The sequence below is a fragment of the Impatiens glandulifera genome, chromosome 4 (genome assembly GCF_907164915.1).
Source record: "Impatiens glandulifera chromosome 4, dImpGla2.1, whole genome shotgun sequence".
In the NCBI taxonomy this organism is placed as follows: Eukaryota; Viridiplantae; Streptophyta; class Magnoliopsida; order Ericales; family Balsaminaceae; genus Impatiens; species Impatiens glandulifera.
In genome coordinates, this window is record NC_061865.1 from 55860555 (window position 1) to 55887468 (window position 26914).

Sequence of the window (26914 nt, forward strand, 5' to 3'; positions counted from 1 at the left end):
ATTGTGTATATATATATGATTAACTTCTAAAATGTTTTATCTTTTACTAATTAACCAAATGTGTTGAAAATATGACCAAATCATAATTAGTGTTCTTCTATATATGGAATCATAATTATTTAATACAGTCACATTTGGTTTGTTTGTTGAAGAAGTTGAGGTTAGAAAGATTCCACGGGAGTACCACTATTTGCCCTGCGTCAATAATCTTCTTATAACTGATTGAAAATCAATAATAATAATAATAAAGAGTAATTGTACTCAGCTTTCCTCAATAATAATTAATTAACTTGATCTCATCGTACCTCTCTTCTATAAATTCATACTCTTCCACCACCCAAACCAATACCAAATATACTTCAACTACAGCAATTGAACATTAATAATGAAGACATTCCTTATGATGTGGATTCTTTTCATCATCATTCTGCAATTTCATCAGGTTCTCTCCTCCTCTTCATCTAATCATCTATGTCCTCATCAACACCGTCTTATTTTGCTCAAATTCAAGCAAATGTTTGTAATTGATCATAAGTCGACTGATGAAAGCTTTTGTGTTGATGGATATGATAATTATATACTATCATATCCAAAGACAGTGTCTTGGAATGAGAGTAACACAAATTGTTGCTCATGGGATGGAGTGACATGCAATGATCTTACCGGCGATGTCATCGGCATTGATCTCACTTGTAGCCAACTTTCTGGAACCTTCCATCCAAACACAACTCTCTTCCAGCTTCCCTTAACGAGTCTAAACCTTTCTTACAACAACTTCCAAAAATCTCACATACCATCTTCTATTGGCATGTTGGCACCCACCCTCACACATCTTAACATTTCCACTTCCAATATCTCAGGTCCAATCCCATCGGAGATCGCCCACCTCTCTAAACTAGTTGTCCTTCGTCTTAGTGAGGTTGATTATGATCCTTATGGTAATGTAAGCACACACTCATTAAGGCTCGAACAACATGACTTTCAGAACATCATTAGTAACCTGACACAGTTGGAAATCCTAGATCTCCGTTATATAAACATTTCTTCTTCCATTATTCCAGATTTCATAGTGAATCTAACTTCCTTGACATCTCTCTATTTTATGGGCAATATTGGGTTGTATGGACAAGTGCCTGATGGTGTTTTCAACCTACCAGCCTTACAAAAACTACGCATACGGTACAACGATGGACTCAAGGGAAGCTTCCACAATGTAAACTGGAACATTAGTGGGACTACTCCTCCTCTTAAGGAGCTACGACTTTCTACCATAAGTTTATCTGGTGGTTTACCCGATTCAATTGGTCATCTTCGCTCATTAAACTTCTTGCTATTTGATGATTGCAATCTTTCAGGATCCCCTCCCGGTTCAATTGGAAACCTCACCCAACTTATTGGTTTGTCATTAAGTTACAACAATTTTACTGGTCTCATCCCTCCTTCTCTTTCAAATCTAAACAAACTCAATTTTTTGTACCTATCCGAAAATCATTTTGAAGGCTCAATTCCTGTTGGTCTATTTGGGCTTCCATATTTAGATGACCTGAGGCTAGACAACAACATGCTTTCCGGTGCACTGCCATCTATCTTCTTTAACAACCATTCAATGTTGTCCTTTTTAGACATTTCAAATAATAGTCTATCTGGCCCAATTCCGCAATCCATATCAAATTTGACAGAGCTTCGTATATTCTATTTATCTTACAATCATTTTGAAGGCTCAATTCCTGTTGGTCTATTTGGGCTTCCATATTTAGATGAGCTGAGCCTACACAACAACATGCTTTCCGGTGCACTGCCATCTATCTTCTTTAACAATCATTCAATGTTGTCCTATTTATCCATTTCAATGAATAATCTATCTGGCCCATTTCCGCAATCCATATCAAGTTTGACAGAGCTTGATGGAATCGATCTTTCTTTCAATAATTTTGATGGCCCAATTCCGCAATTCATATCAAATTTGACAGACCTTCGTCTATTCTATTTAAATTACAATAACTTTGATGGCTCAATTCCGCAATTCATATCAAATTTGACAGAGCTTGATGAAATCGATCTTTCTTTCAATAATTTTGATGGCACATTGTACCTTGATACCTTTTCAAACACAAAACAATTAAGGTATATTAAATTGGGCAATAATGGAAACTTGTCAGTGGTAGACGCTGATGGCAATTTCTCTACCATTACTTTTCTGGATTTGTCTTCATGTAAATTACAAAACTTTCCTATTAAGTTTTTGACGACTTCAAAAAACCTCCGATTATTTGACCTTTCCAACACCGGGGTTAGTGGACAAATACCTGAATGGATTGGAGATATGAGCAGAATGAGAACATTTCGTGCATCCAATAATAAGATAAAAGGAGAGATCCCTTCTTCTATATGTAACATGAAAGTGCTCAACCTACTTGATTTGTCCCAAAATGAGCTTGAAGGTCCGATACATCCATGTTTCGGGAATTTCAGCACGAAACTTAGAGTACAAGACCTTCGAAATAATAATTTACATGGCGGGATTCCAGAACCATATGCAGAGGACAACATGCTTAGCGTACTTGCATTGAATGGGAATGGTTTACAAGGACCAATACCAGAATCACTTTCACTCTGTAAGCACTTACAAGTGTTAGACATTGGAAACAATATGATAAATGGAACATTTCCGATTTGGGTGGATGCTCTTCCAGAGTTAGAGGTCCTTGTGTTGAGGTCAAATAAATTTCATGGCTTCCTTGATTTTTCAAAGACCCCGTCTCCTTTTCCTAGATTGCGTATTTTCGACATATCCCATAATGAGTTCACTGGCCCATTGCCATCATTTTATTTTAACAACTTCAATGCTATGAAGACGGTGAATCAAAACCGCACAAATCTGACAACCTTTACAAATGGTTATGAAGTTTCTGTTACAATGACAATGAAAGGCTTTGATGCTCGCATTGAAGGATTTATCTTACGATCTCGGACAATAATTGATTTGTCAAGCAATAAGTTTGAGGGCGCCATTCCGGATGTTGTTGGCAAATTATTTGGACTCACAATGTTGAATATTTCCAATAATCGGCTTAACGGACATATACCTGTCAAATTGGGAAATTTAGTTCAGCTCGAACATTTGGATCTATCTTCAAACCATCTTACAGGAGAGATACCTCAAGAACTTACAAGTCTAACATTCCTTGAAGTTCTGAATCTTTCTTGCAATGGACTAGAAGGACACATACCTCAGGGTAAGCAATTCAACACATTTTCAAACACTTCTTACATGGAGAACGTGGCATTATGTGGACCTCCTTTGTCAAGAAAATGTCAGGGGCGTGAAATACCAATACCATCACCAAATGATGATTCTGAAAATGATGATTCAGATTATGCATTCATGAACGGGTTCACATGGCAAGCTGTATTGATGGGGTATGCCTCTGGAATGATAATCGGGTTAGGTGGAGGTTGTCTTTCGTTCTATACGGGAAGACCTAAATGGTTTGCCACAATGATCGATGAAGAGGGATATAAAATCATCAAGAAATACAACAGACGAGTGAGGAGATTGTCCAGTAATCTGAGATTACATTAATTTTCAGGTAATTAATTCATTATATATTATATTGTATTAAATAGTAACTAATGTCTAACGCTTTTTATATTTGAGTTTAACATAATAGAAGATAACAGATTAACATTTGTATACATTTTTATTAAACCAACATTTTCACATTAATATTATTGTTTTTGTTGGATCAGGTACTACAGCCTACATCATACATGTTCTTCAAGGGTTCGATTTTACTAGTGCATGGTCATTTTTACTTGGTTTTGTTTACTATTTGAATGTTTTAGTTTTACTTTAATGTAACAATGATGTTACCTTGATAAGAAAATAAATTGTGACGAGATTGTGTTTATAGCACTTGAATCTTATATTTTAAATATTGTAATGCGATTGTATACACTTTTGTTGTTGTGCTTAAACGACATTTTATCAACGTGTAAGCAGACGAATAATTCTGTTTTTCAAATTATAATTTTTGATTTTTTTTTGTCTCCTTATATAATTTATTACTTAACATAATCATATACTACACTATTTACCTTCATCTTTATAAATAAAGAAAAGATAAATGGGACGTTACTTACTCTTAATTTTAAACCAAGAAAAATGTAATAAAGTTAACATGTTTAAACAAATAGAAGTAATTCAGAAACCTACTTATGGTACTTGTTCAAATCCAAAATCAAAATGACATAACAAAACTCAACTAGACTTTGTGCTAAATCCATAACAATTAAACTATAAGACACTGTTTTCAGTTATTTTCTCATAACAAATAAAATTGTTGTTTACTTTGTGTTTAATAATTAATTAGTAAATAAATAATTCGGACCTTTAATGCTTAATTGTTAATAGTAGTAACAAAAACTTGTCATTTTTTCAAAACTTGACTTGGAATGATGAATAATATGTGGAAAATATGTTAGAATCATACATAATTAGTTGTCTCTCTTGTTACAAGACTTAACAATATTAACATATTTTTCATATATCTTGTATTATTTTTTCAGATATATAACTCAAAAAAATAAAATTAAATATTTTAGCTATCACATCTATACATTTATCAATTATGTGATTTATGAAATGGCAACACCACTACCACCTTGATGATTCTGATTATGCATTCATCAACCTGGTTCAAATTCTGATTATGCATTCATCAAACAAATAACTTTTTTATCTTATCAGAATTTTGTATTTTTATTTTTTTTAAATGATCCATGAAATTTATTATGAAATGGATAGTCGATTAAGTACAACGACAAAAGCATAAAATTTGTGAAAAAATCACACGAATAACAAAAAATTAACGTGTGCAGAGATATTTCAAAAGAGCAATGAGCTCTCTGACTGAATTTGTCGACTTCCTACTTCGGACCTCATATAATATTATGATGATAGCATTATGAAGGATCACAATGGTCGTTTGAGATTGTTGAAAGTTCTACGATTTCTCTCCAACCAAATTACCAACCAGAAAATAATGGGGATATAACCCCATTGTTTCAGTCCCACAAATCTAGCTGTCTCAATCAACGTTTCCCAACACGCACCAATAGTTCCCGTCATAACCCAATGAATACCAGTAATACTGCAAAGAAGACTCCAAATACTATAGACTCCTTTACAATATAAAAGGAGATGAGGGCGTCTCCACATCCTTAAGACACATACGACATTGACTAACTAAGATAAGACCCTTGCACATATATCTATCATCAGTTAGATTATCAGTGTGGATCGCACTCCACCCGAAAAAATAAATCTTAGTGGAAATCTTAGACTCCCATAATTTCTCCCAACAAAACTCAGTTGGAACAACTCTATTAAATAGATAATAACAATGTCCCACATCAAAATTGTACAAATTTCTCCATCGCATCGTATCCTGGTTCAACGGAGACACACCTTTGTTGGCTACTAATGATAACAATTTATCATTAAAAGAACTTTTCTCCAATGATAACCTCCTTCTATATCTGATACTATGCGCAAACCTTTGAGAGCAAGTGTCGTACATATCTTTGATTGTGGCATCTCTATAAATAGTAATAGATGCCAACACAAGGAAGAAAACAACAAAACTGTTACCCCCCACACCATGCATCCGCCAAACGAGATCTTCTCCTAGCCGACATAGAATTAGAGAAGAGAACTTCAGATTTGCCAAGATTAACGCTAAGTCTCGAGCAAGCCCAAATAACCACAAAATATCACAAAGGTGTTTGAAATTTCTACGGAAAGCCTGAATCATACAGAGCGTATCATCAGCAAACAAGTGAGAAATGTAAAACGGAGCTCTCCCCGATCCACAATCAACCCCATGGATAAGTCCGTTATTTTCAGCGAATATCATAATCCTAGAAAGAGCTTCCATGACAATGACAAACAAAAAAGGGGACAATGGGTCACCTTGCCTATCCCTTCGAACTCTCGAAAAACTTTGAGAACTACCATTCACAATAACATAAAATTTAGCTGTGGAAATACAAAATTTTATCCACCGGATCCACTTTTCGCCCATTCCCATCCTAGCCATGATATCGAAGAGAAAGTCTCAATTAACATAATCATAAGCTTTTTCAATACCAAATTTGACGAAAGCACATTGAGCACCATTAGAGTTAGCTGAATCAATGCACTCATTTGCAATCAACGCCGCATCAAAGATTTGACGTCCTTTTAATAAACGTCATTTGGTTGACGAATATAATTGATTCTAACACCACACGCAACCTGTTTGCCAAACATTTTGAAATAATCTTGTAAAAAGACGTGACTAAACTTATAGGCTAAAATTTTTTAGGTCTATAATTCTTGAAACCTCGCGGATGAGAACAATTAATGTATAATTCCAAATTTTATCGAAAGAGGAGAAACAATAAAAGTGTTCAATAGCCGCCATAACATCCCCTTAATGAAGGTCCACATCTTTTTGAAGAAAACCAAAATGAAATCCTCGCTACCCGAAGCCTTGTCACTACCACACACATTAATAACATCTTCCACATCTTGCACTGTAAAATGTCTCTCAAGAATACACTTATAATCAAAACTAATAGCCACAAAATTTATGTCGTCTAACTTTGACCTATCGATAAACTGGATAAAGTTGGGATGACAATTATAACTAGCCGCCTCGCGGTTCGACCTGAACTATCTTGTTAGGAACGATATTTTCCGATTTGATCGGTAGTTAATCGGAAATTTTACGGGAATTGTATTTGTGTCTCTGCTTCGATCTCACCCAATATGCCCCGAATACACAATTAAATATATAATTATCATTATATATTTATTTAATTTTCATATTTTATAAATATTTTAAGTTTATTTATTTATAATAATATGACTATCAATCTAATATATATAATTTTTTTAAAGAATTTTTTTATAGGAAGAATATAATATAATGGTGTCTGATATTTCAAACCGAACGTCCAAATTATCCAGCATCCGATTGAAAGTCCAAATTGAGATATACTATTTTGAAGGAAAACAAACATTACACCCTTCAACTATGAACCTCCGCTTTTATTTAAAACGTTTTCGATGAGAATTGAACCGTAACATATTTTTATTATTATGTTACTCTTTTTTGTTGACTTACACTGGTGGGAAGAAAAAGAAAAACGTAGTCTCATAAGAAATTATTGTCACTTATTTAATATAAATAATAGTGTAAAATAATTGTGTATATTTATAAAAGAATTATGAAGTTACCACATTATAACTTTGACTATAAATTTATTTGAACAATTAAGTCCAAACTTAATAATTTGTATATAAATAAAAGAAAAGAACTATCTTATTTTATCATTATTATTATTTTCTTTAAAGAAGATTATGATTGAGTGACGTCAGTTAGGCTGAAACGCCCGCCCTAAAGTCGTCGTCTCTTTCTCACTCCGCCCGTCGCCCCGCCTGCACCGCCTTCTGTTTTGGCCTAGGGTTTCTCACTCCAGCTTCTAATATTTTCTCTTCCTTCAAACAACCGATTCCTTAATTAGCATCAACAGAAACAGAAGATCGATCGTCTGGCAGCTTCACTTATAATCGCTAATTCGTCTTCTCTCAAACGCAATCGCCTCCTCACGGACTCGAATCAATCGCTCAGGCGGTTTCCGTCCTTAGTCTTCATGGCAATCGATTGTTAAGCTTCTCGTTCCCAAATGATATAGTTATCTTCCCAATTACAGATGCTAATACGTGACTGCATGTTCTATATATATATTCTGTTTTAACAATGCCACAATTCGTCGTCTAAGATTAATTTTGACTCGTATTGTTATTGAGTTTGCATAATCTGGTAACAATGCTGCGACAAATCCTTTTGCAACGTGCTAGGGACCAAAATAATCTACTTCAGCGATTTACTCTGCAGGTCAGTTATTTGAATATTGACTATATATATATATATATGTGTGAAATGTTCACTGTCAGATTTGATTATTCTTGCAGAGAGGAATTCACAGTAGAAACAAGAAGGCGAAGGAGTACATAGCCAAAGGTTGGAATGCATTGAAGGAAGTTGATAGAGTAAGGGATTATTGGGACTACAATGACGTAAAGTTGATTCCTTTCCTACGGGTAAACTCAACTTCATGGAAACTTTCGTTCACCATTTTTACCATCACTTTCATGTACATGTTAGGGAATTGCACTTAAACTCCTTAAGTAAATTGTCAGCATCTAACTATGTGAATTACTCTATCATCCTTGTGATTCTTGTAGAGGCATGGTTATACTGTGTAGATTGTGGTATCATCATTTTGCACTAATAATGAGCATGGTTATTGATGTTTGTTATCTCTTTCTTTGTTCACTTATTTAATATCAATGCATGCAATGATTTTATACGGTTTTAGACATTATGTATGAGTTGAGGTCTCTTATTTGGCCAAGTGATCAGTAATTTGGTTGAATTTGAACTCATGCTCTATTTCTTTTTTCAGTTTCCCCCATCTCCAGCTCTTGATTTAACTACAATGGTCCTATTTGTAAAAACTTTTGTCTTGGATCTGGATCTGGCAGAGAAACTGCCATTGAAATCCTGAAATTGGGTCAAACTAAATTCAGATACATCCCGTTTCCAAATGAACTTAATGAGTAGGTATGAATTGAATTTGGATTAGGTAGTTGTCATCATTAAAGTAGATTATTTCCCATCATATGCATGAAGAAAGTTTGCTTAACTTTCAAATTGATTCTTGAATTGTGATATTGCAGACGGCAAAGGAGAATTTTGAGTTGGCCCTGGAGGTTGACAATTCAAATACACAAGCTAGATACTTTTTATCAAAGTTACATTTTAAGTATCATACACCTGGGGCATGTGTAGCTGTGTAAGTGATAACAAGCTCTAAACCTTGTACCTTTTTTTATCTTTGTTTGCTTTGTCGGCTTACTTCTTCCTTGATGTTTTTTATATTTTAAGGGATAACAATTGCATTCCCCTTTTTAGCTGATTATTAACTCCTCTCCTAGTAAATTGTTTCTGTTGACATAGTTATATCAAATAACTGGGTAGTTTGTCTACTTTAAACAGAGGGGCTGCTTTATTGGTTGAAGCTGCAGACATGGGTGATCCAGATGCACAATATGAACTAGGTTGTAAGCTTAGAGTTGATGTAAGTTTTATATTCCTTCTTATTTTTAATTGTTCTAAAGATCAGAAATATGTCCTTATGAAAATTCTCTCTTTGTGTTGGAACAGAATAAATATGTTCAGTCGGATCAGCAAGCATTCTATTATTTGGAGAAGGCTGTTGATCAGGTACATTTTTTTTTTATTTTATTGCTGCAAAGGTACGGGTTTTTACTTGTACATAATATTGTCTTCCGAAGAAAAGAAATGCTTTAATTGTGATGTTACTAAAGCTCATTTTGTGCTTGAATAAATTAGACCAATAATTAATAGGGTTTTCATTTTGCTAGTTTCATCCGGGTGCTCTTTACCTTCTAGGATATTTGATTATTTATACATTTGCCTAAGTGATTATATATACAATTTATGTACTAATATATTTAAATTTAAGTTTAAAAAATAAATAAAATCCGATCCAACAAGGTTGACCGGTGGGACTGAAATTTGAAAAAAAATGAATTGATAACCAGGATGGTTTTCAGAACCATGATTAAGACTTCTAATCTAACATAATAATAATGTGACATGATTATTAAATATGGCCCATATCTATATAATGAATAATTTGAAACTTCTTTTTTTTTTTTGTTTCTTGTAATGTTTTGAAAGGTAGTTATGCATTTGGCCCGCCACATGATTTTGATACAAAAGTGTAGGAAATAAATGTTTAGAAATCTTGCATGTATTATTTCAGACTCATCAGATACAGATTGTTATGTCTTTATATAACAACCATTCTTATTAAAACTGAACTTTATTATTTGGCATAAGACATACCAATAAATTATTTATAACTAGATGAAGCTTCTGCAATCATCCTAATCGGGTAATAAATGAGAACAAACATTAATTAATATCCAAATGTTTACATGCATATCTCTATTTAAAACATAACACATATTGTAGAGTATGCTGTCTGCCTTCAATTTATATATATTATATTATAATAATATTTAATTATTACATAACTACTGCATATTTAGAATCCGATTCTAAGTTCCAATTCTATCTTGCACCAAACATACTCAAAATGTTTTACAATGCTTTATTGAATGCAATGGACAACTTTAGGTATAACTTTCAACAAAATGCTTATATTTCATAAAATATTAACATCTCTTTTAAATTAAATTACAATATCAAAACACAACTTATTAAGGTTAACTCTCATCCAACATAATCACAAATATTTTTCAACATTTATAAAATAGAATAGCAGTTTTTTTTTTTTTGAAAGAGTTACTATAAGAATAAATGTCTTAAGTTTGATTGTAATAAAAACGCTTTAGATTAAGGTGAGATGGTATTAACTTTCTAAATGTAAAAAGTAAAAAACCTAGTGTTTTGATTCTAATATACTTTTTTGTTTCTTCGAATTATATTAGACACAGATATGTAATTTTTTAAATGGATGAAATTATTTATTACATAAATATATATTTTTGTAACTCCACTAAAGGAGAAGTATTGTCTCTCTTTTTGTTTTGTTTCAAGACTAAGACTTGACTTGGTGTGTGGAAAATAATGAGTGGTTTTCATTGTAAGAAGACTTTGACTTGGCACAGTTGTGTGGGTCAACTCAGAGTAATTTGTACAGCTTTCCTCACTAATAATTAACTTTGATCTCTCTTCTATAAATGCTTATGAATTTGCAAGTAAATTATATTCATACTCTTCCACCAAATATATCTCTACAGCAATTCAACATTAATAATGAAGAGATTCCTTATAATGTGGCTGCTTCTAATCATCATTCTGCAATTTCATCAGGTTCTTTCCTCCTCCTCCTCATCATCATCATCTATTTCTATTTCTAATTCTAATCATCTATGTCCTCATCAACAACGTCTTATTTTGCTCCAATTCAAGCAAATGTTTATAACAATTGCTGATGAAAGCCTTTGTGGTTATTTTCATAATGAACCATTTTATCCAAAGACTCTGTCTTGGAATGAGAGTAGCACAAATTGCTGCTCATGGGATGGAGTCACATGCGATGATCTTACCGGCAATGTCATCGGCATTGATCTCAGTTGTAGCCAACTTTCTGGAACCTTGCATCCAAACACCACTCTCTTCCAGCTTCCCTTAAGAAGTCTAAACCTTTCTTACAACAACTTCCAACAGTCTCACATACCATCTTCTATTGGCATGTTGGCACCCACCCTCACACATCTTAACATTTCCACTTCCAATATCTCAGGTCCAATCCCATCGGAGATCGCCCACCTCTCTAAACTAGTTGTCCTTCGTCTTAGTGAGGTTGATTATGATCCTTATGGTAATGTAAGCACACACTCATTAAGGCTCGAACAACATAACTTTCAGAACATCATTAGTAACCTGACACAGTTGGAAATCCTAGATCTCCGTTATATAAACATTTCTTCTTCCATTATTCCAGATTTCATAGTGAATCTAACTTCCTTGACATCTCTCAATTTTATCGGCAATATTGGGTTGTATGGACAAGTGCCTGATGGTGTTTTCAACCTACCAGCCTTACAAATACTATTCATATTTGGGGACTACGGACTCAAGGGAAGCTTCCACAATGTGAACTGGAATATTAGTTCTCCTTTTAAGCGGCTACAACTTTCTAACATAAGTTTATCTGGTGGTTTACCCGATTCAATTGGTTATCTTCGCTCATTATACTACTTGAGAATTGATTATTGCAATCTTTCAGGATCCCTTCCCGGTTCAATTGGAAACCTCTCCCAACTTATTGGTTTGTCATTAAGTTACAACAATTTTACTGGTATCATCCCTCGTTCTCTTCCAAATCTAAATGAACTCAAATTTGTGCTTCTATCAAAAAATCATTTAGAAGGCTCAATTCCTGTTGGTCTATTTGGGCTTCCATATTTAGATGACCTGAGGCTAGACAACAACATGCTTTCTGGTGCACTGTCATCTATCTTCTTTCCGCAATTCATATCAAATTTGACAAAACTTCGTATACTCGATTTATCTTCCAATAATTTTGATGGCTCATTATACCTTGATACCTTTTCAAACGCAAAACATCTAAGGACTATTGATTTGAGCAATAATGGAAACTTGTCAGTAGTAGACGCTGATGGCAATTTCTCTAGCATTTCTTCACTCCGTTTGTCTTCATGTAAACTACAAAACATTCCTATTAAGTTTTTGAAGACTTCAAAAAACCTCACAGAACTTTATCTTTCCAACACTGGGGTTAGTGGACAAATACCTGAATGGATTGGAGAAATGAGCAACATGATCATATTTCGTGCATCCAATAATAAAATTAAAGGAGAGATCCGTTCTTCTATATGTAACATGAGCTCTCTCGAGATACTTGATTTGTCCCAGAATGAGCTTGAAGGTCAGATTCATCCATGTTTCGGAAATTTCAGCACGGCACTTTCAGTATTAAACCTTCGAAATAATAATTTCCGCGGCGGGATTCCAGAACCATATGCAGAGGACAACGTGCTTAGCGTACTTGCATTGAATGGGAATGGTTTACAAGGACCAATACCAGAATCACTTTCACGCTGTAAGAACTTACAAGTGTTAGACGTTGGAAACAATATGATAAATGGAACATTTCCAATTTGGGTGGATGCTCTTCCAGAGTTAGAGGTCCTTGTGTTGAGGTCAAATAAATTTCATGGCTTCCTTGAATTTTCAAAGACCCCATCTCCTTTTCCTAGATTGCGCATTTTCGACATATCCCATAATGAGTTCACTGGCCCATTGCCATCATATTATTTTAACAACTTCAATGCTATGAAGACGGTGAATCAAAACCGCACAAATCTGACACCCTTTGCAAATGGTTATGAAGTTTCTGTTACAATGACAATGAAAGGCTTTGATGCTCGCATCGAAGGATTTATCTTACAATCTCGGACAATAATTGATTTGTCAAGCAATAAGTTTGAGGGCGCCATTCCGGATGTTGTTGGAAAATTATTTGGACTCACAATGCTGAATATTTCCAATAATCGGCTTAGCGGACATATACCTGTCAAATTGGGAAATTTAATTCAGCTCGAACAATTGGATCTATCTTCAAACCATCTTACTGGAGAGATACCTCAAGAACTTACAAGTCTAACATTCCTTGCAGTTCTGAATCTTTCTTGCAATGCACTAGAAGGACACATACCTCAGGGTAAACAATTCAACACATTTTCAAACACTTCTTACATGGAGAACGTGGCATTATGTGGACTTCCTTTGTCAAGAAAATGCGAAGGGCATGAAATACCAATACCATCACCAAATGATGATTCTGAAAATGATGATTCAGATTATGCATTCATGAACGGGTTCACATGGCAAGCTGTTTTGATGGGGTATGCCTCTGGAATGATAATCGGGTTAGGTGGAGGTTGTCTTTCGTTCTATACGGGAAGACCTAAATGGTTTGCCACAATGATCGATGAAGAGGGATATAAAATCATCAAGAAATATAGACGAGTGAGGAGATTGTCCAGTAATCTGAGATTACATTAATTTTCAGGTAATTAATTCATTACACATTTTATTAAAAGAATAGACAGATTAATAGTTGTATACATTTTTATTAAACCAACATTTTCACATCAATTTTATTGTCTTTGTTTGTTGGATCAGGTACTACAACATACATGTTCTTCAAGGTTTCGAGTTTACTAGTGCAGGGTCATTTTCACTCGGTTTTGTTTACTACTTAAATGTTTTAGTTTTACATTAATGAAATAATGATGTTACCTTTGATAAGAAAATAAATTGTGACAAGATTATGTTTATAGAACTTGAATCTTATATTTTAAATATTGTAATGCGATTGTATATGCTTTTGTCGTTGTGTTTAAACGACATTGTATCAACATGTAAGCAGACGAATTATTCTGTTTTTCAGATTATAATTTGTTATTTATTTGTGTCCTTATATAGTTTATTTCTTCACATAATCATATACTACAATATTTTGCTTCATCTTTATAAATAAAGAAAAGATAAATAGGACATTAGTAACTCTTAATTTGTGAACCAATAAAAATGCAACAAAGTGAACATCTTAAAAAAATAAAAGTAATTCAGAAACCTATCTTAGAAAAATAAAAGTAATTCAGAAACCTATATGATATATCTACTTTTAGGTCTTATGGTATTTGTTCAAATCCAAAATCAAATTGACATACCAAAACTCAACCAAACTTTGTTCTAAATCCATAAAAATTAAACTATAATTTTCAGTTATTTTCTCATAACAAATAAAATTGTTGTTTACTTTGTGTTTAATAATTAATTAGTAAATAAATAATTCGGACCTTTAATGCTTAATTGTTAATAGTAGTAACAAAAACTTGTCATTTTTTCAAAACTTGACTTGGAATGATGAATAATATGTGGAAAATATGTTAGAATCATACATAATTAGTTGTCTCTCTTGTTACAAGACTTAACAATATTAACATATTTTTCATATATCTTGTATTATTTTTTCAGATATATAACTCAAAAAAATAAAATTAAATATTTTAGCTATCACATCTATACATTTATCAATTATGTGATTTATGAAATGGCAACACCACTACCACCTTGATGATTCTGATTATGCATTCATCAACCTGGTTCAAATTGACATGGCAAGCTGTTTTGAAGGGTGCACATTCATAATGATAGTGGGTTAGGTGCTGATTGTCTTTCATTTTATATTGGAAACCAAAATGGTTCGCGACAATGAATGATGAAGAGGGATGTAAGAAAAATGGAATTACCTATGAAGTTATCTTCATAGTTATGTTTTTCATGACTTCTAACAATATAATGCAACTCTATATATGTGGTCTATATATCTACCAACAAACAAATAACTTTTTTATCTTATCAAAATTTTGTATTTTTATTTTTTTTTAAATGATCCATGAAATTTATTATGAAATGGATAGTCGATTAAGTACAACGACAAAAGCATAAAATTTGTGAAAAAATCACACGAATAACAAAAAATTAACGTGTGCAGAGATATTTCAAAAGAGCAATGAGCTCTTTGACTGAATTTGTCGACTTCCTACTTCGGACCTCATATAATATTATGATGATAGCATTATGAAGGATCACAATGGTCGTTTGAGATTGTTGAAAGTTCTACGATTTCTCTCCAACCAAATTACCAACCAGAAAATAATGGGGATATAACCCCATTGTTTCAGTCCCACAAATCTAGCTGTCTCAATCAACGTTTCCCAACACGCACCAATAGTTCCCGTCATAACCCAATGAATACCAGTAATACTGCAAAGAAGACTCCAAATACTATAGACTCCTTTACAATATAAAAGGAGATGATGGCGTCTCCACATCCTTAAGACACATACGACATTGACTAACTAAGATAAGACCCTTGCGCATATATCTATCATCAGTTAGATTATCAGTGTGGATCGCACTCCACCCGAAAAAATAAATCTTAGTGGGAATCTTAGACTCCCATAATTTCTCCCAACAAAACTCAGTTGGAACAACTCTATTAAATAGATAATAACAATGTCCCACATCAAAATTGTACAAATTTCTCCATCGCATCGTATCCTGGTTCAACGGAGACACACCTTTGTTGGCTACTAATGATAACAATTTATCATTAAAAGAACTTTTCTCCAATGATAACTTCCTTCTATATCTGATACTATGCGCAAACCTTTGAGAGCAAGTGTCGTACATATCTTTGATTGTGGCATCTCTATAAATAGTAATAGATGCCAACACAAGGAAGAAAACAACAAAACTGTTACCCCCCACACCATGCATCCGCCAAACGAGATCTTCTCCTAGCCGACATAGAATTAGAGAAGAGAACTTCAGATTTGCCAAGATTAACGCTAAGTCTCGAGCAAGCCCAAATAACCACAAAATATCACAAAGGTGTTTGAAATTTCTACGGAAAACCTGAATCATACAGAGCGTATCATCAGCAAACAAGTGAGAAATGTAAAACGGAGCTCTCCCCGATCCACAATCAACCCCATGGATAAGTCCGTTATTTTCAGCGAATATCATAATCCTAGAAAGAGCTTCCATGACAATGACAAACAAAAAAGGGGACAATGGGTCACCTTGCCTATCCCTTCGAACTCTCGAAAAACTTTGAGAACTACCATTCACAATAACATAAAATTTAGCTGTGGAAATACAAAATTTTATCCACCGGATCCACTTTTCGCCCATTCCCATCCTAGCCATGATATCGAAGAGAAAGTCTCAATTAACATAATCATAAGCTTTTTCAATACCAAATTTGACGAAAGCACATTGAGCACCATTAGAGTTAGCTGAATCAATGCACTCATTTGCAATCAACGCCGCATCAAAGATTTGACGTCCTTTTAATAAACGTCATTTGGTTGACGAATATAATTGATTCTAACACCACACGCAACCTGTTTGCCAAACATTTTGAAATAATCTTGTAAAAAGACGTGACTAAACTTATAGGCTAAAATTTTTTAGGTCTATAATTCTTGAAACCTCGCGGATGAGAACAATTAATGTATAATTCCAAATTTTATCGAAAGAGGAGAAACAATAAAAGTGTTCAATAGCCGCCATAACATCCCCTTAATGAAGGTCCACATCTTTTTGAAGAAAACCAAAATGAAATCCTCGCTACCCGAAGCCTTGTCACTACCACACACATTAATAACATCTTCCACATCTTGCACTGTAAAATGTCTCTCAAGAATACACTTATAATCAAAACTAATAGCCACAAAATTTATGTCGTCTAACTTTGACCTATCGATAAACTGGATAAAGTTGGGATGACAATTATAACTAGCCGCCTCGCGGTTCGACCTGAACTATCTTGTTAGGAACGATATTTTCCGATTTGATCGGTAGTTAATCGGAAATTTTACGGGAATTGTATTTGTGTCTCTGCTTCGATCTCACCCAATATGCCCCGAATACACAATTAAATATATAATTATCATTATATATTTATTTAATTTTCATATTTTATAAATATTTTAAGTTTATTTATTTATAATAATATGACTATCAATCTAATATATATAATTTTTTTAAAGAATTTTTTTATAGGAAGAATATAATATAATGGTGTCTGATATTTCAAACCGAACGTCCAAATTATCCAGCATCCGATTGAAAGTCCAAATTGAGATATACTATTTTGAAGGAAAACAAACATTACACCCTTCAACTATGAACCTCCGCTTTTATTTAAAACGTTTTCGATGAGAATTGAACCGTAACATATTTTTATTATTATGTTACTCTTTTTTGTTGACTTACACTGGTGGGAAGAAAAAGAAAAACGTAGTCTCATAAGAAATTATTGTCACTTATTTAATATAAATAATAGTGTAAAATAATTGTGTATATTTATAAAAGAATTATGAAGTTACCACATTATAACTTTGACTATAAATTTATTTGAACAATTAAGTCCAAACTTAATAATTTGTATATAAATAAAAGAAAAGAACTATCTTATTTTATCATTATTATTATTTTCTTTAAAGAAGATTATGATTGAGTGACGTCAGTTAGGCTGAAACGCCCGCCCTAAAGTCGTCGTCTCTTTCTCACTCCGCCCGTCGCCCCGCCTGCACCGCCTTCTGTTTTGGCCTAGGGTTTCTCACTCCAGCTTCTAATATTTTCTCTTCCTTCAAACAACCGATTCCTTAATTAGCATCAACAGAAACAGAAGATCGATCGTCTGGCAGCTTCACTTATAATCGCTAATTCGTCTTCTCTCAAACGCAATCGCCTCCTCACGGACTCGAATCAATCGCTCAGGCGGTTTCCGTCCTTAGTCTTCATGGCAATCGATTGTTAAGCTTCTCGTTCCCAAATGATATAGTTATCTTCCCAATTACAGATGCTAATACGTGACTGCATGTTCTATATATATATTCTGTTTTAACAATGCCACAATTCGTCGTCTAAGATTAATTTTGACTCGTATTGTTATTGAGTTTGCATAATCTGGTAACAATGCTGCGACAAATCCTTTTGCAACGTGCTAGGGACCAAAATAATCTACTTCAGCGATTTACTCTGCAGGTCAGTTATTTGAATATTGACTATATATATATATATGTGTGAAATGTTCACTGTCAGATTTGATTATTCTTGCAGAGAGGAATTCACAGTAGAAACAAGAAGGCGAAGGAGTACATAGCCAAAGGTTGGAATGCATTGAAGGAAGTTGATAGAGTAAGGGATTATTGGGACTACAATGACGTAAAGTTGATTCCTTTCCTACGGGTAAACTCAACTTCATGGAAACTTTCGTTCACCATTTTTACCATCACTTTCATGTACATGTTAGGGAATTGCACTTAAACTCCTTAAGTAAATTGTCAGCATCTAACTATGTGAATTACTCTATCATCCTTGTGATTCTTGTAGAGGCATGGTTATACTGTGTAGATTGTGGTATCATCATTTTGCACTAATAATGAGCATGGTTATTGATGTTTGTTATCTCTTTCTTTGTTCACTTATTTAATATCAATGCATGCAATGATTTTATACGGTTTTAGACATTATGTATGAGTTGAGGTCTCTTATTTGGCCAAGTGATCAGTAATTTGGTTGAATTTGAACTCATGCTCTATTTCTTTTTTCAGTTTCCCCCATCTCCAGCTCTTGATTTAACTACAATGGTCCTATTTGTAAAAACTTTTGTCTTGGATCTGGATCTGGCAGAGAAACTGCCATTGAAATCCTGAAATTGGGTCAAACTAAATTCAGATACATCCCGTTTCCAAATGAACTTAATGAGTAGGTATGAATTGAATTTGGATTAGGTAGTTGTCATCATTAAAGTAGATTATTTCCCATCATATGCATGAAGAAAGTTTGCTTAACTTTCAAATTGATTCTTGAATTGTGATATTGCAGACGGCAAAGGAGAATTTTGAGTTGGCCCTGGAGGTTGACAATTCAAATACACAAGCTAGATACTTTTTATCAAAGTTACATTTTAAGTATCATACACCTGGGGCATGTGTAGCTGTGTAAGTGATAACAAGCTCTAAACCTTGTACCTTTTTTTATCTTTGTTTGCTTTGTCGGCTTACTTCTTCCTTGATGTTTTTTATATTTTAAGGGATAACAATTGCATTCCCCTTTTTAGCTGATTATTAACTCCTCTCCTAGTAAATTGTTTCTGTTGACATAGTTATATCAAATAACTGGGTAGTTTGTCTACTTTAAACAGAGGGGCTGCTTTATTGGTTGAAGCTGCAGACATGGGTGATCCAGATGCACAATATGAACTAGGTTGTAAGCTTAGAGTTGATGTAAGTTTTATATTCCTTCTTATTTTTAATTGTTCTAAAGATCAGAAATATGTCCTTATGAAAATTCTCTCTTTGTGTTGGAACAGAATAAATATGTTCAGTCGGATCAGCAAGCATTCTATTATTTGGAGAAGGCTGTTGATCAGGTATCTTTTGTTGCTTGTACATAATAACATCTTCTGAAGAAAAGAACGCTTTGTAATGTTACTAAAGCTCATTTTGTGTTTGAATAAATTAGACCAATAGTTAATATTGTGTTTTCATTTCGCTAGCTTCATCCAGGTGCTCTTTACCTTCTAGGAGCTGTGTTTTTGACTGGTGATTGTGTGAAGAAAGATGTCGCATCAGCCATATGGTGCTTCCACAGAGCTTCAGAAAAGGTAGAAGAATTTTCTATCTTTTTTTCTTTTCAAACAAGCGAATATTATATTTGGATCATTTGATGTTATCCAAGGCTTTTCTTAGATTATTTTATGCTTAAGTGTAGGATTTCAGCAAAGAAAAAGATGGATAATTAGCCTAGATTGATTTTGTTTGATAATTGATTTAATTGATAACTTATTCTGCAGGGACATGCTGGTGCAGCTATAGTATATGGATCCCTTCTTTTACAAGGTAAACTGTCATGATTTCTTGATCTGGTTACCTTTCATCTGCTGCTATACTAAAAAAACAAGTAATCTCTGTTTTATCGAGGGGACATTTATAAACATTTTTTTGTTTCTAAATTTGAATCAAATAAGAAACCTCCAATAAATCTGCTTCTCACTTAGTTTTATTTCCAAACTTTATCTCATATGAGATATCTGATACTTTCATCCCTTTCTTTAAAGTGTTCATAATAGTGTCTGGCTTGCTTGCCTCAGGTGTTGAAGTACCAGAAGTTATCACAAAATTTGAAAGAAAGAGAAGCCACCAGACCAAACCAGCTCTGGTAATTGATGATATAACTAGAGTCGAATTGGCAAAGGAGAAGTTTGAAATGGCTGCAAGAGCGGGATGTGAGCTTGGGTTCAAGTGGTTAGACAGAATCGATAAGGAGAAGATCAAGTTACAATCGTCTACCGAGTAACAGAGACTTGTTTGGTGAATTCAATTGGTCACAGCTTTGTTATGAATAGTAATATTTTTCATAGATGTGTTATGATTTGATTTAAGCAAGCTCAGAATAGTTATCAAATATAATAAATATTCTGACTATAGCTTGTAATTGAAATTGTGATAGTGAATTGTTGGCAAAAGCCTATTTTAGACCAAAAATACACATATAGTTGATTTTTTTATTTTATAACAGTTTTGAAAACAGTTGTTTTTTTTAGTCTTAACTGTATATAAATATGAAATTGAAATCAATGATTCGTTAAATTATTTAAAATAGAAAAAAAAAATATTTAAGGATAGTTTCAAAAATAACCCAAATTATGAGAGTTGTTATCTATTTATTTTCTGACAGTAAATAATTGTTCACTATATATATTTTGTTCACAATCTTTCTATCATCTGAAAGGAAAAAAAGATTTTCCCATCCCTAGTAGCGTCTATTTTAAAACCTTGTTTTATGATGTCTAACTCCTATTGTCATTCATTTCCAAAATACTTTTATTAGACTTTACATATTTTTGTTAAAATTCTTCAATAAATTTATAAATAGATTAAAATTATAAGTGTATGTGTCATTAAAGATTATATATATATATATATATATAATTTTCCAACAGTACAAAAAACATAAACATTGATGGGAGTAGCCAAAACAATAATTAGGACAAAAAAGTAAATAATATTTAATTGAAAAATGCAAGTATACTTATATTGTTTCAAACAGAAGAAAAAAAAAAGTTAAACCCAGTGACAAACAACTGAACTTTCATCAACTACCAAAACCTTCTAGAAATTTCCATGATAGGCATCATCTTCTTCATTGGAAACAACCTATCTATGATCATTCTGATTTCCCTTTACTGGAGGAGCCTTTCTTGAAAGTCTTCTTGCCAAGACTCTTCTTCGGTTTCAGCTTACTCGAGCTAGATGGAACCTTCCCTACTCTGTTCCTCCGCTTCTCATCTTTCACATTATACATAGTCACCGCCTATTATCAATGAATCAGTTAGTATGAGAATGTCGGAATGGATCAAAGGAAAAAAATATATAATGGTTGGGACATACCCGATTCACGTTTAGCACCTCGTGGGAGTTTTTGGCCATCAACTTGTTCAGAATGTTATCATTTTGTTGCTTCTCAAGTGACCCCATTCCTGATCCTTCAACAACCGGTAGGAACTGCAATCCAAAATTAAAAAGCAGAGCCTTAGAGCAATTGAAAACTAGTATTCTGACACAATCAATGTCTCATTGGAAAATTAACAAAGTTAAAACTGACATTAACTTTTTTTATTTGGTATAAGACCTTGTTGGATGAAGATCCAATTCCTTAGATCATTATACAAATTGTTTTCCTGATCACAGTTTAAATTATAGTAACCTTGGAATGGATTTTTTTAGAACAATATCATATTTCCTTTTTGGATCATTCAGGTTTTTGGAAAACATAACAAACGTAGATTTTTTAGTATCCTGATCAATATGAAAAAATTATAACAAAACAGCCCAATACCTTGCGGTGCTTGCCTTCGTGTTTCTTAGGCTTTTCTCCAGGTAGCTTCTTATCGAACTTCCCACCGCTGGCTGTTGAGGTGGCTGCCATTCCTGCAACGCTTTCAAGCTCATGCTTGTTGAATTTTCTTGGTGCTGTTTGAGTTCCTGTTATGGGCAAAGCTGTGGCAGCAAGTTGGACATGGCTGGCCAAAGAAAAAGGAAACAACTGTTTCAGATCTCATGCTCATAAAAGAAAACTAGGGTCTTTTTTCTATACCAAATAACCTAAAATAATTCACTTTTTCATCAATCAAGAAGTTCCTAATGATTCAACAAATCCAACTACAAAATATGTGGGAAGGATTATGAGACAAAACCTGGGCAGTGCACCAACTTTTGCAGCCTCTTTCAAATTTTGGAACCTATTCTTCTGGTTCTTTTCAACTCGGCCTTTCTTATCTGCTTTCCTCTTTGCAAATGGATCTACTCCAGGTTCTAAGAATCATGAAAAAATTAATATAAGAAGAACTATGCTTACTGAAAAGATATAATAACAATGAAAAGTAATATCAACCATTAAAATTATCTTATATTCAAAATATTTACCATCGGTCGTCTTAGCAGCAATGATGGGGATGTTATTTTCATCGTTCACGCGATAGAATCCATAGCGACGCTTCCATGTACCAGTTTGTTCATCAAACACCAATTTGTCTTTATTCCTTTTAACAATACCTGCAAATGTCATTAAACAAAAAACCCTTCAAATCCACAATCTAGCTAATAATCTTTATGATTCAACACAATCGAACCATTCACTAACCTTTTTTCTGCGCAAATGACTCCCAAGTTGTAGGAGGTTTCTTCCTAGGAAGCTGCAGAAAACAAGTGAAATCTTGATAAGGAAAACCAATCAAAATTGAAGGGAAAAAAGCATGACAACAATACATTCAGATAAGAAAACACATACCGGTTTCTCCCTAGGCAATCTAGTAGTAGGTAGAGGCAATTTCACAATTGGACCATCTCTATCTTCAGTAGCAGGTAAGCTAAAAAGAGAATCAGCAATTGCTTGAATCAACTCAGTACCCTTTTGCATACATTCTCTTATAATCTCTTCCCTGTTCAATAAAAAAGCTTCTTAATTAAACACCCAAAACAGCTAATAGTCTTAAAAGACGTTCCTTTATTCAAATAACACAAGACAAAAGACAAAGATTTAACACCACTGCTAAAACATTATACCATAACTTCTATTAGGAATGGAAAACCTAAAAGGGTCTAAAACTGGTTTCGATAAGATGAAAGAAGATTGAATGATTGATAAAAGGAGACAAGGAATAACCTGGATGAATCTTGAGCAATACTGTGATGAGGATCAAAGGCCATGAGATTTCCCAGATCCAACTGGTAACGAGGTTGTTGTTCTTCCATCTCTCTCTCTCTAGACTTGAAACTGTGAATTTTTTCTAATGGAGCCGCCGGTAACCAGGGTTTAAGGAAGACGATGTATCTAGGTCACACCAGCTAAGTTAGCCTTAAATATTCAAATGGCCCTCTTAAATTCTGTAATTTATTATTTTATTCTAATAAAAAAAAAATTAAAATATATTTTTTAATTTTAAATTTTAATATACAAAAAGCCCAGTTATAAATAAATAATATTTTAATGTTAATTATTTATAAAAAAAATATATTTATATCAGGCTAAATAATTTTATTTTTTTAAATCTGGGCTTAACTAAGGTCGGGCCTAAAACACGAGGGTATCTTACTTCAATTTAAAAATTTTAATGATAATTTTATATAAGATATCTTTAAAATAATAAATTAAAACCTTAAACAATTAGTCCAATTTAAAGACAAAAGTTTAATTTATTTGACAAAAATTAGGAATGTAAAAATAGTTTTACTTCTTAAATAAATAATAAATACAGTAAAATTCTTTTTAATTGTCAATATTCATATTTTTTTCAAATTTACCTCAACCAAAATAATAATTTTATTTAATATTTATGGATGATATTAGGTTAGGGTTTTAGTTGATTGTATTTTTTTAAGTAAAAAATTGTTTATCTAATTATTAAAAAATGATAAAAACATTTTTTTATTTGTCATATTTATCAAAAATTTTGACGAAATGATACTATTAATATCCTTTTTGGGAAATGGTCAAGGCCTGATAAAGTTTGTAAAAAATAATATTTTTGGCTTGTCTAAAAAGACGAAAATACTCATTCGCGTCACGCGACACATGATGTTTGTGACACAAAGAGATATTTTCGTCCGAAAATGTCATTTTTTTAAACTTTATTAAGCTTTGATCATCTTCCAAAATGACATTATTATTAGGGTCATTTCGTCAAATTTCGCTGTATATTAACCCATGATTATATTTAAGTTTATGTTTAAAATATATTTATGAAATTTTATACTTGAATTTGATGAAATATATATATATATATAATAATGCTTAATTTTGAAAGTGTCCAGATTGTCGGGTCGAAAGTTGTGGTTAATTTGGATATATATGAGAGTAAATTGTCGGATTCTGGGTTGATCCGACCATAAATTTAAAACGGTTAAAAATAAAATTAAAAATGATATAGGTATATTTCGAACTCGCAACCTAACAAAAACAAGTACAACTCTTTACCAAATACACTAATAACACTTTATATTTTAAATTTAACACCAAATTTGATTAACGCGAGACGTTGTAACAATATATTTTTATTCGTGTGCATCTCACGGGATCTTCCTAGTGACCATAATAATGACCTTAATTGGGGAAATGACCAGCACCCAATAAAACTTGCGGAAATGACCATTTCCCTTGTGGAATGACAAAAACACCCCGTTGCGTGACGCGACGCGACGACACGTTTGTTCCGCGACGACATACTCGACGAATTGAGGTTCTGTCGAGTGATGGGACGGAGATATTTTCGTCAGAAGACTGAGAAGTAATAATTTGTACAATTTTTATTAGGCGATGATCATTTCCCCATTTAAAGCCATTATTATGGTCATTTCATTCGATTTCCTTTTGATTTAATAAAAAATAAAAATAAACTATAATTTTATTTGAAAATACTTGAGAATTCAGACCAAAAAAAAAATCTATGGGTAAGAGGAAAAAGACGGTTTTATTGTTCCCATCAAGATATTTCCACAATTAAACAAGCGATCCTGATCTTCATATTAACGATTCAACCCAGATTCAAGCGGCTTGCGATCTGGTTTTCGCTGCCCTTCTCAGCTCGTTAGGTTTCGCGTTTGTTCGATTCATCAATCGTCAATCTTTGTAAGTTTCTATGGATCGATCTCTCATCATCGCCCTTTCAATCCAGAGATTTCTAGGGTTTCTGCTTACCCTCTTTGTTTCAATTTGTATGCAGTTTTTACTTGATATTTCTATCAGGGTAGTCGGTGGAAAAGCTTAGAAGAGATCTTACAAATGGACGGGAACAAAGACGAAGCTTTGAAATGTCTGAAGATCGGCCGTGATGCTCTTGATTCAGGTGATCGTAATCGCGCACTTAAATTCTTAACCAAATCCCTTCGTCTCGATCCGTCTCTTCAGATCGACGATCTGTTGTCGAAGATCAATAATGAATCTGACAATTCCACCGCGCAAACCAAAGAATCTTCAGAACGTCAATCCAGAAGTACTGGCCCTCGAAAGCGGGCATCAACAGGTGGATCTTCATCATCACCGGCGACTTATACTGAAGAGCAGATGACAATTGTAAGAGAATTAAAGAAGAAGAAGGATTATTATGAGATCTTAGGGTTGGAGAAGAACTGTACTGTTGAGGATATCCGAAAGGCATATCGTAAGCTTTCTCTGAAAGTTCACCCAGATAAAAACACAGCTCCTGGTTCTGAGGATTGTTTCAAATCTGTATCAAAAGCATTCCAGTGCTTAAGTGATGAAGAAGCTAGAAGGAAGTACGATGTTGTTGGATCAGAGGAACCAGTTTATGAGAGACGAGCTGCTAGGAGGCATCAAGGTTACTATGAGGCTGACATTGATGCAGAAGAAATATTCAGGAATTTCTTCTTTGGTGGAATGAGAACTGGAAACACAACTCACTTCAGCACATTTAACTTTGGACCTGGAATTGGAGTAAGAACAGGCAATAACAATGGTTCTTCAGCTGGAACTGGCAAGATGTTACTTCAGCTTCTCCCTGTTCTTCTGATAATACTCGTGAATTTCTTGCCTAGTTATAACCAGCCCATTTATCAACTATATAGGCAATACCCATATGACTATCGATTCACCACTCAAAAGGGTGTGAATTTTTTCGTGAAATCTCGAAGCTTTGAGCAGGAGTATTCTGTCAATAGCGAGCTACGTGTGGCTTTGGAAGCAAAGGTGGAGAGAGACTATGTTTATGTTCTTTCCCAAAACTGTGAGAATGAAATGCAGCGTTTTCGTTGGGGATTCATCCGAGAAACGCCAAGTTGCGATTCGTTGAAGCAGTTCAGGATGGCTGCTGCCTCTTGATTTTGACTACAAGATGAGATTGTTTTTTATTATTGTTATTATCTCGACAGTCTTATTTCCTAGTTATACGTTATAATGCTTCGCTTCTATCATGTAAACATAACCAATTTCATTGCGTAAAGACTAAATTTCTACTTGCATATTTTGTTGTTGGACGAGTGTAAGGGGTCTGGTTATATAGGAAGTAGGAACAGCTCATGTCGCATTTCATTTTGTTGTCGAGGCGGCCTTGACATGATTGTGGACTAGAAATAAGGACCATTACAGTTATAATATGATGGAGTTCATGAAAAACA

General features: G+C 33.6%; 7 protein-coding genes across 7 annotated transcripts; 5 read left to right on the forward strand and 2 right to left on the reverse strand.

The window, feature by feature from the left end:
* Window positions 1–385: 385 nt before the first annotated feature.
* LOC124935464 (receptor-like protein 9DC3) lies at window positions 386–3583 on the forward strand. Its single transcript, XM_047475896.1, has one exon. It carries the CDS (start codon window positions 386–388, stop codon window positions 3581–3583), a length of 3198 nt encoding a protein of 1065 aa, XP_047331852.1.
* A 3830-nt stretch (window positions 3584–7413) lies between these two features.
* Window positions 7414–9425, forward strand: LOC124935465. The gene is made up of 5 exons (XM_047475897.1): window positions 7414–7946; window positions 8024–8152; window positions 8792–8907; window positions 9111–9192; window positions 9279–9425. Exons 1-5 carry the CDS (start codon window positions 7878–7880, stop codon window positions 9423–9425), a joined length of 543 nt encoding a protein of 180 aa, XP_047331853.1. The 5' UTR covers window positions 7414–7877.
* Window positions 9426–10876: 1451 nt separating this feature from the next.
* On the forward strand, window positions 10877–14092 carry LOC124933606 (receptor-like protein 9DC3). Its single transcript, XM_047474038.1, has 2 exons — window positions 10877–13707; window positions 13821–14092. The coding sequence occupies exon 1, from the start codon at window positions 10923–10925 to the stop codon at window positions 13698–13700; it is 2778 nt and encodes a 925-aa protein (XP_047329994.1). The 5' UTR covers window positions 10877–10922; the 3' UTR covers window positions 13701–13707; window positions 13821–14092.
* A 1411-nt stretch (window positions 14093–15503) lies between these two features.
* Window positions 15504–16418, reverse strand: LOC124935466. The gene has a single exon (XM_047475898.1). The coding sequence runs from the start codon at window positions 16416–16418 to the stop codon at window positions 15504–15506; it is 915 nt and encodes a 304-aa protein (XP_047331854.1).
* A 1316-nt stretch (window positions 16419–17734) lies between these two features.
* LOC124936050 lies at window positions 17735–20823 on the forward strand. Its single transcript, XM_047476503.1, has 8 exons — window positions 17735–18263; window positions 18339–18467; window positions 19107–19222; window positions 19426–19507; window positions 19594–19653; window positions 19780–19887; window positions 20077–20122; window positions 20374–20823. The coding sequence occupies exons 1-8, from the start codon at window positions 18195–18197 to the stop codon at window positions 20577–20579; spliced, it is 816 nt and encodes a 271-aa protein (XP_047332459.1). The 5' UTR covers window positions 17735–18194; the 3' UTR covers window positions 20580–20823.
* A 429-nt stretch (window positions 20824–21252) lies between these two features.
* LOC124935994 (ribosome biogenesis regulatory protein homolog) lies at window positions 21253–23612 on the reverse strand. The gene is made up of 8 exons (XM_047476444.1): window positions 23448–23612; window positions 23073–23223; window positions 22926–22977; window positions 22709–22837; window positions 22480–22597; window positions 22122–22305; window positions 21674–21787; window positions 21253–21596 (listed from the first exon to the last, which is right to left on the reverse strand). The coding sequence occupies exons 1-8, from the start codon at window positions 23534–23536 to the stop codon at window positions 21450–21452; spliced, it is 984 nt and encodes a 327-aa protein (XP_047332400.1). The 5' UTR covers window positions 23537–23612; the 3' UTR covers window positions 21253–21449.
* A 1641-nt stretch (window positions 23613–25253) lies between these two features.
* LOC124936093 (chaperone protein dnaJ 49-like) lies at window positions 25254–26760 on the forward strand. Its single transcript, XM_047476552.1, has 2 exons — window positions 25254–25409; window positions 25504–26760. Exon 2 carries the CDS (start codon window positions 25563–25565, stop codon window positions 26616–26618), a length of 1056 nt encoding a protein of 351 aa, XP_047332508.1. The 5' UTR covers window positions 25254–25409; window positions 25504–25562; the 3' UTR covers window positions 26619–26760.
* The last annotated feature ends 154 nt before the right edge of the window (window positions 26761–26914 follow it).

Coding starts and splice junctions, on each gene's coding strand:
- LOC124935465 (XM_047475897.1), top strand. CDS start 7,878: ATGCTGCGACAAATCCTTTTGCAACGTGCTAGGGACCAAAATAATCTA. Junction 8,153..8,791: donor AGTTGATTCCTTTCCTACGG/GTAAACTCAACT, acceptor GTGATATTGCAG/ACGGCAAAGGAGAATTTTGA. Junction 8,908..9,110: donor CCTGGGGCATGTGTAGCTGT/GTAAGTGATAAC, acceptor TACTTTAAACAG/AGGGGCTGCTTTATTGGTTG.
- LOC124933606 (XM_047474038.1), top strand. CDS start 10,923: ATGAAGAGATTCCTTATAATGTGGCTGCTTCTAATCATCATTCTGCAA.
- LOC124936093 (XM_047476552.1), top strand. CDS start 25,563: ATGGACGGGAACAAAGACGAAGCTTTGAAATGTCTGAAGATCGGCCGT.
- LOC124935466 (XM_047475898.1), bottom strand. CDS start 16,418: ATGGCTAGGATGGGAATGGGCGAAAAGTGGATCCGGTGGATAAAATTT.
- LOC124935994 (XM_047476444.1), bottom strand. CDS start 23,536: ATGGAAGAACAACAACCTCGTTACCAGTTGGATCTGGGAAATCTCATG. Junction 22,598..22,708: donor TGCTGCTAAGACGACCGATG/GTAAATATTTTG, acceptor CATGATTCTTAG/AACCTGGAGTAGATCCATTT. Junction 22,306..22,479: donor AAAGTTGGTGCACTGCCCAG/GTTTTGTCTCAT, acceptor TTCTTTGGCCAG/CCATGTCCAACTTGCTGCCA.
- LOC124936050 (XM_047476503.1), top strand. CDS start 18,195: ATGCTGCGACAAATCCTTTTGCAACGTGCTAGGGACCAAAATAATCTA. Junction 19,654..19,779: donor TGGAGAAGGCTGTTGATCAG/GTATCTTTTGTT, acceptor TCATTTCGCTAG/CTTCATCCAGGTGCTCTTTA. Junction 20,123..20,373: donor TGGATCCCTTCTTTTACAAG/GTAAACTGTCAT, acceptor TGCTTGCCTCAG/GTGTTGAAGTACCAGAAGTT.
- LOC124935464 (XM_047475896.1), top strand. CDS start 386: ATGAAGACATTCCTTATGATGTGGATTCTTTTCATCATCATTCTGCAA.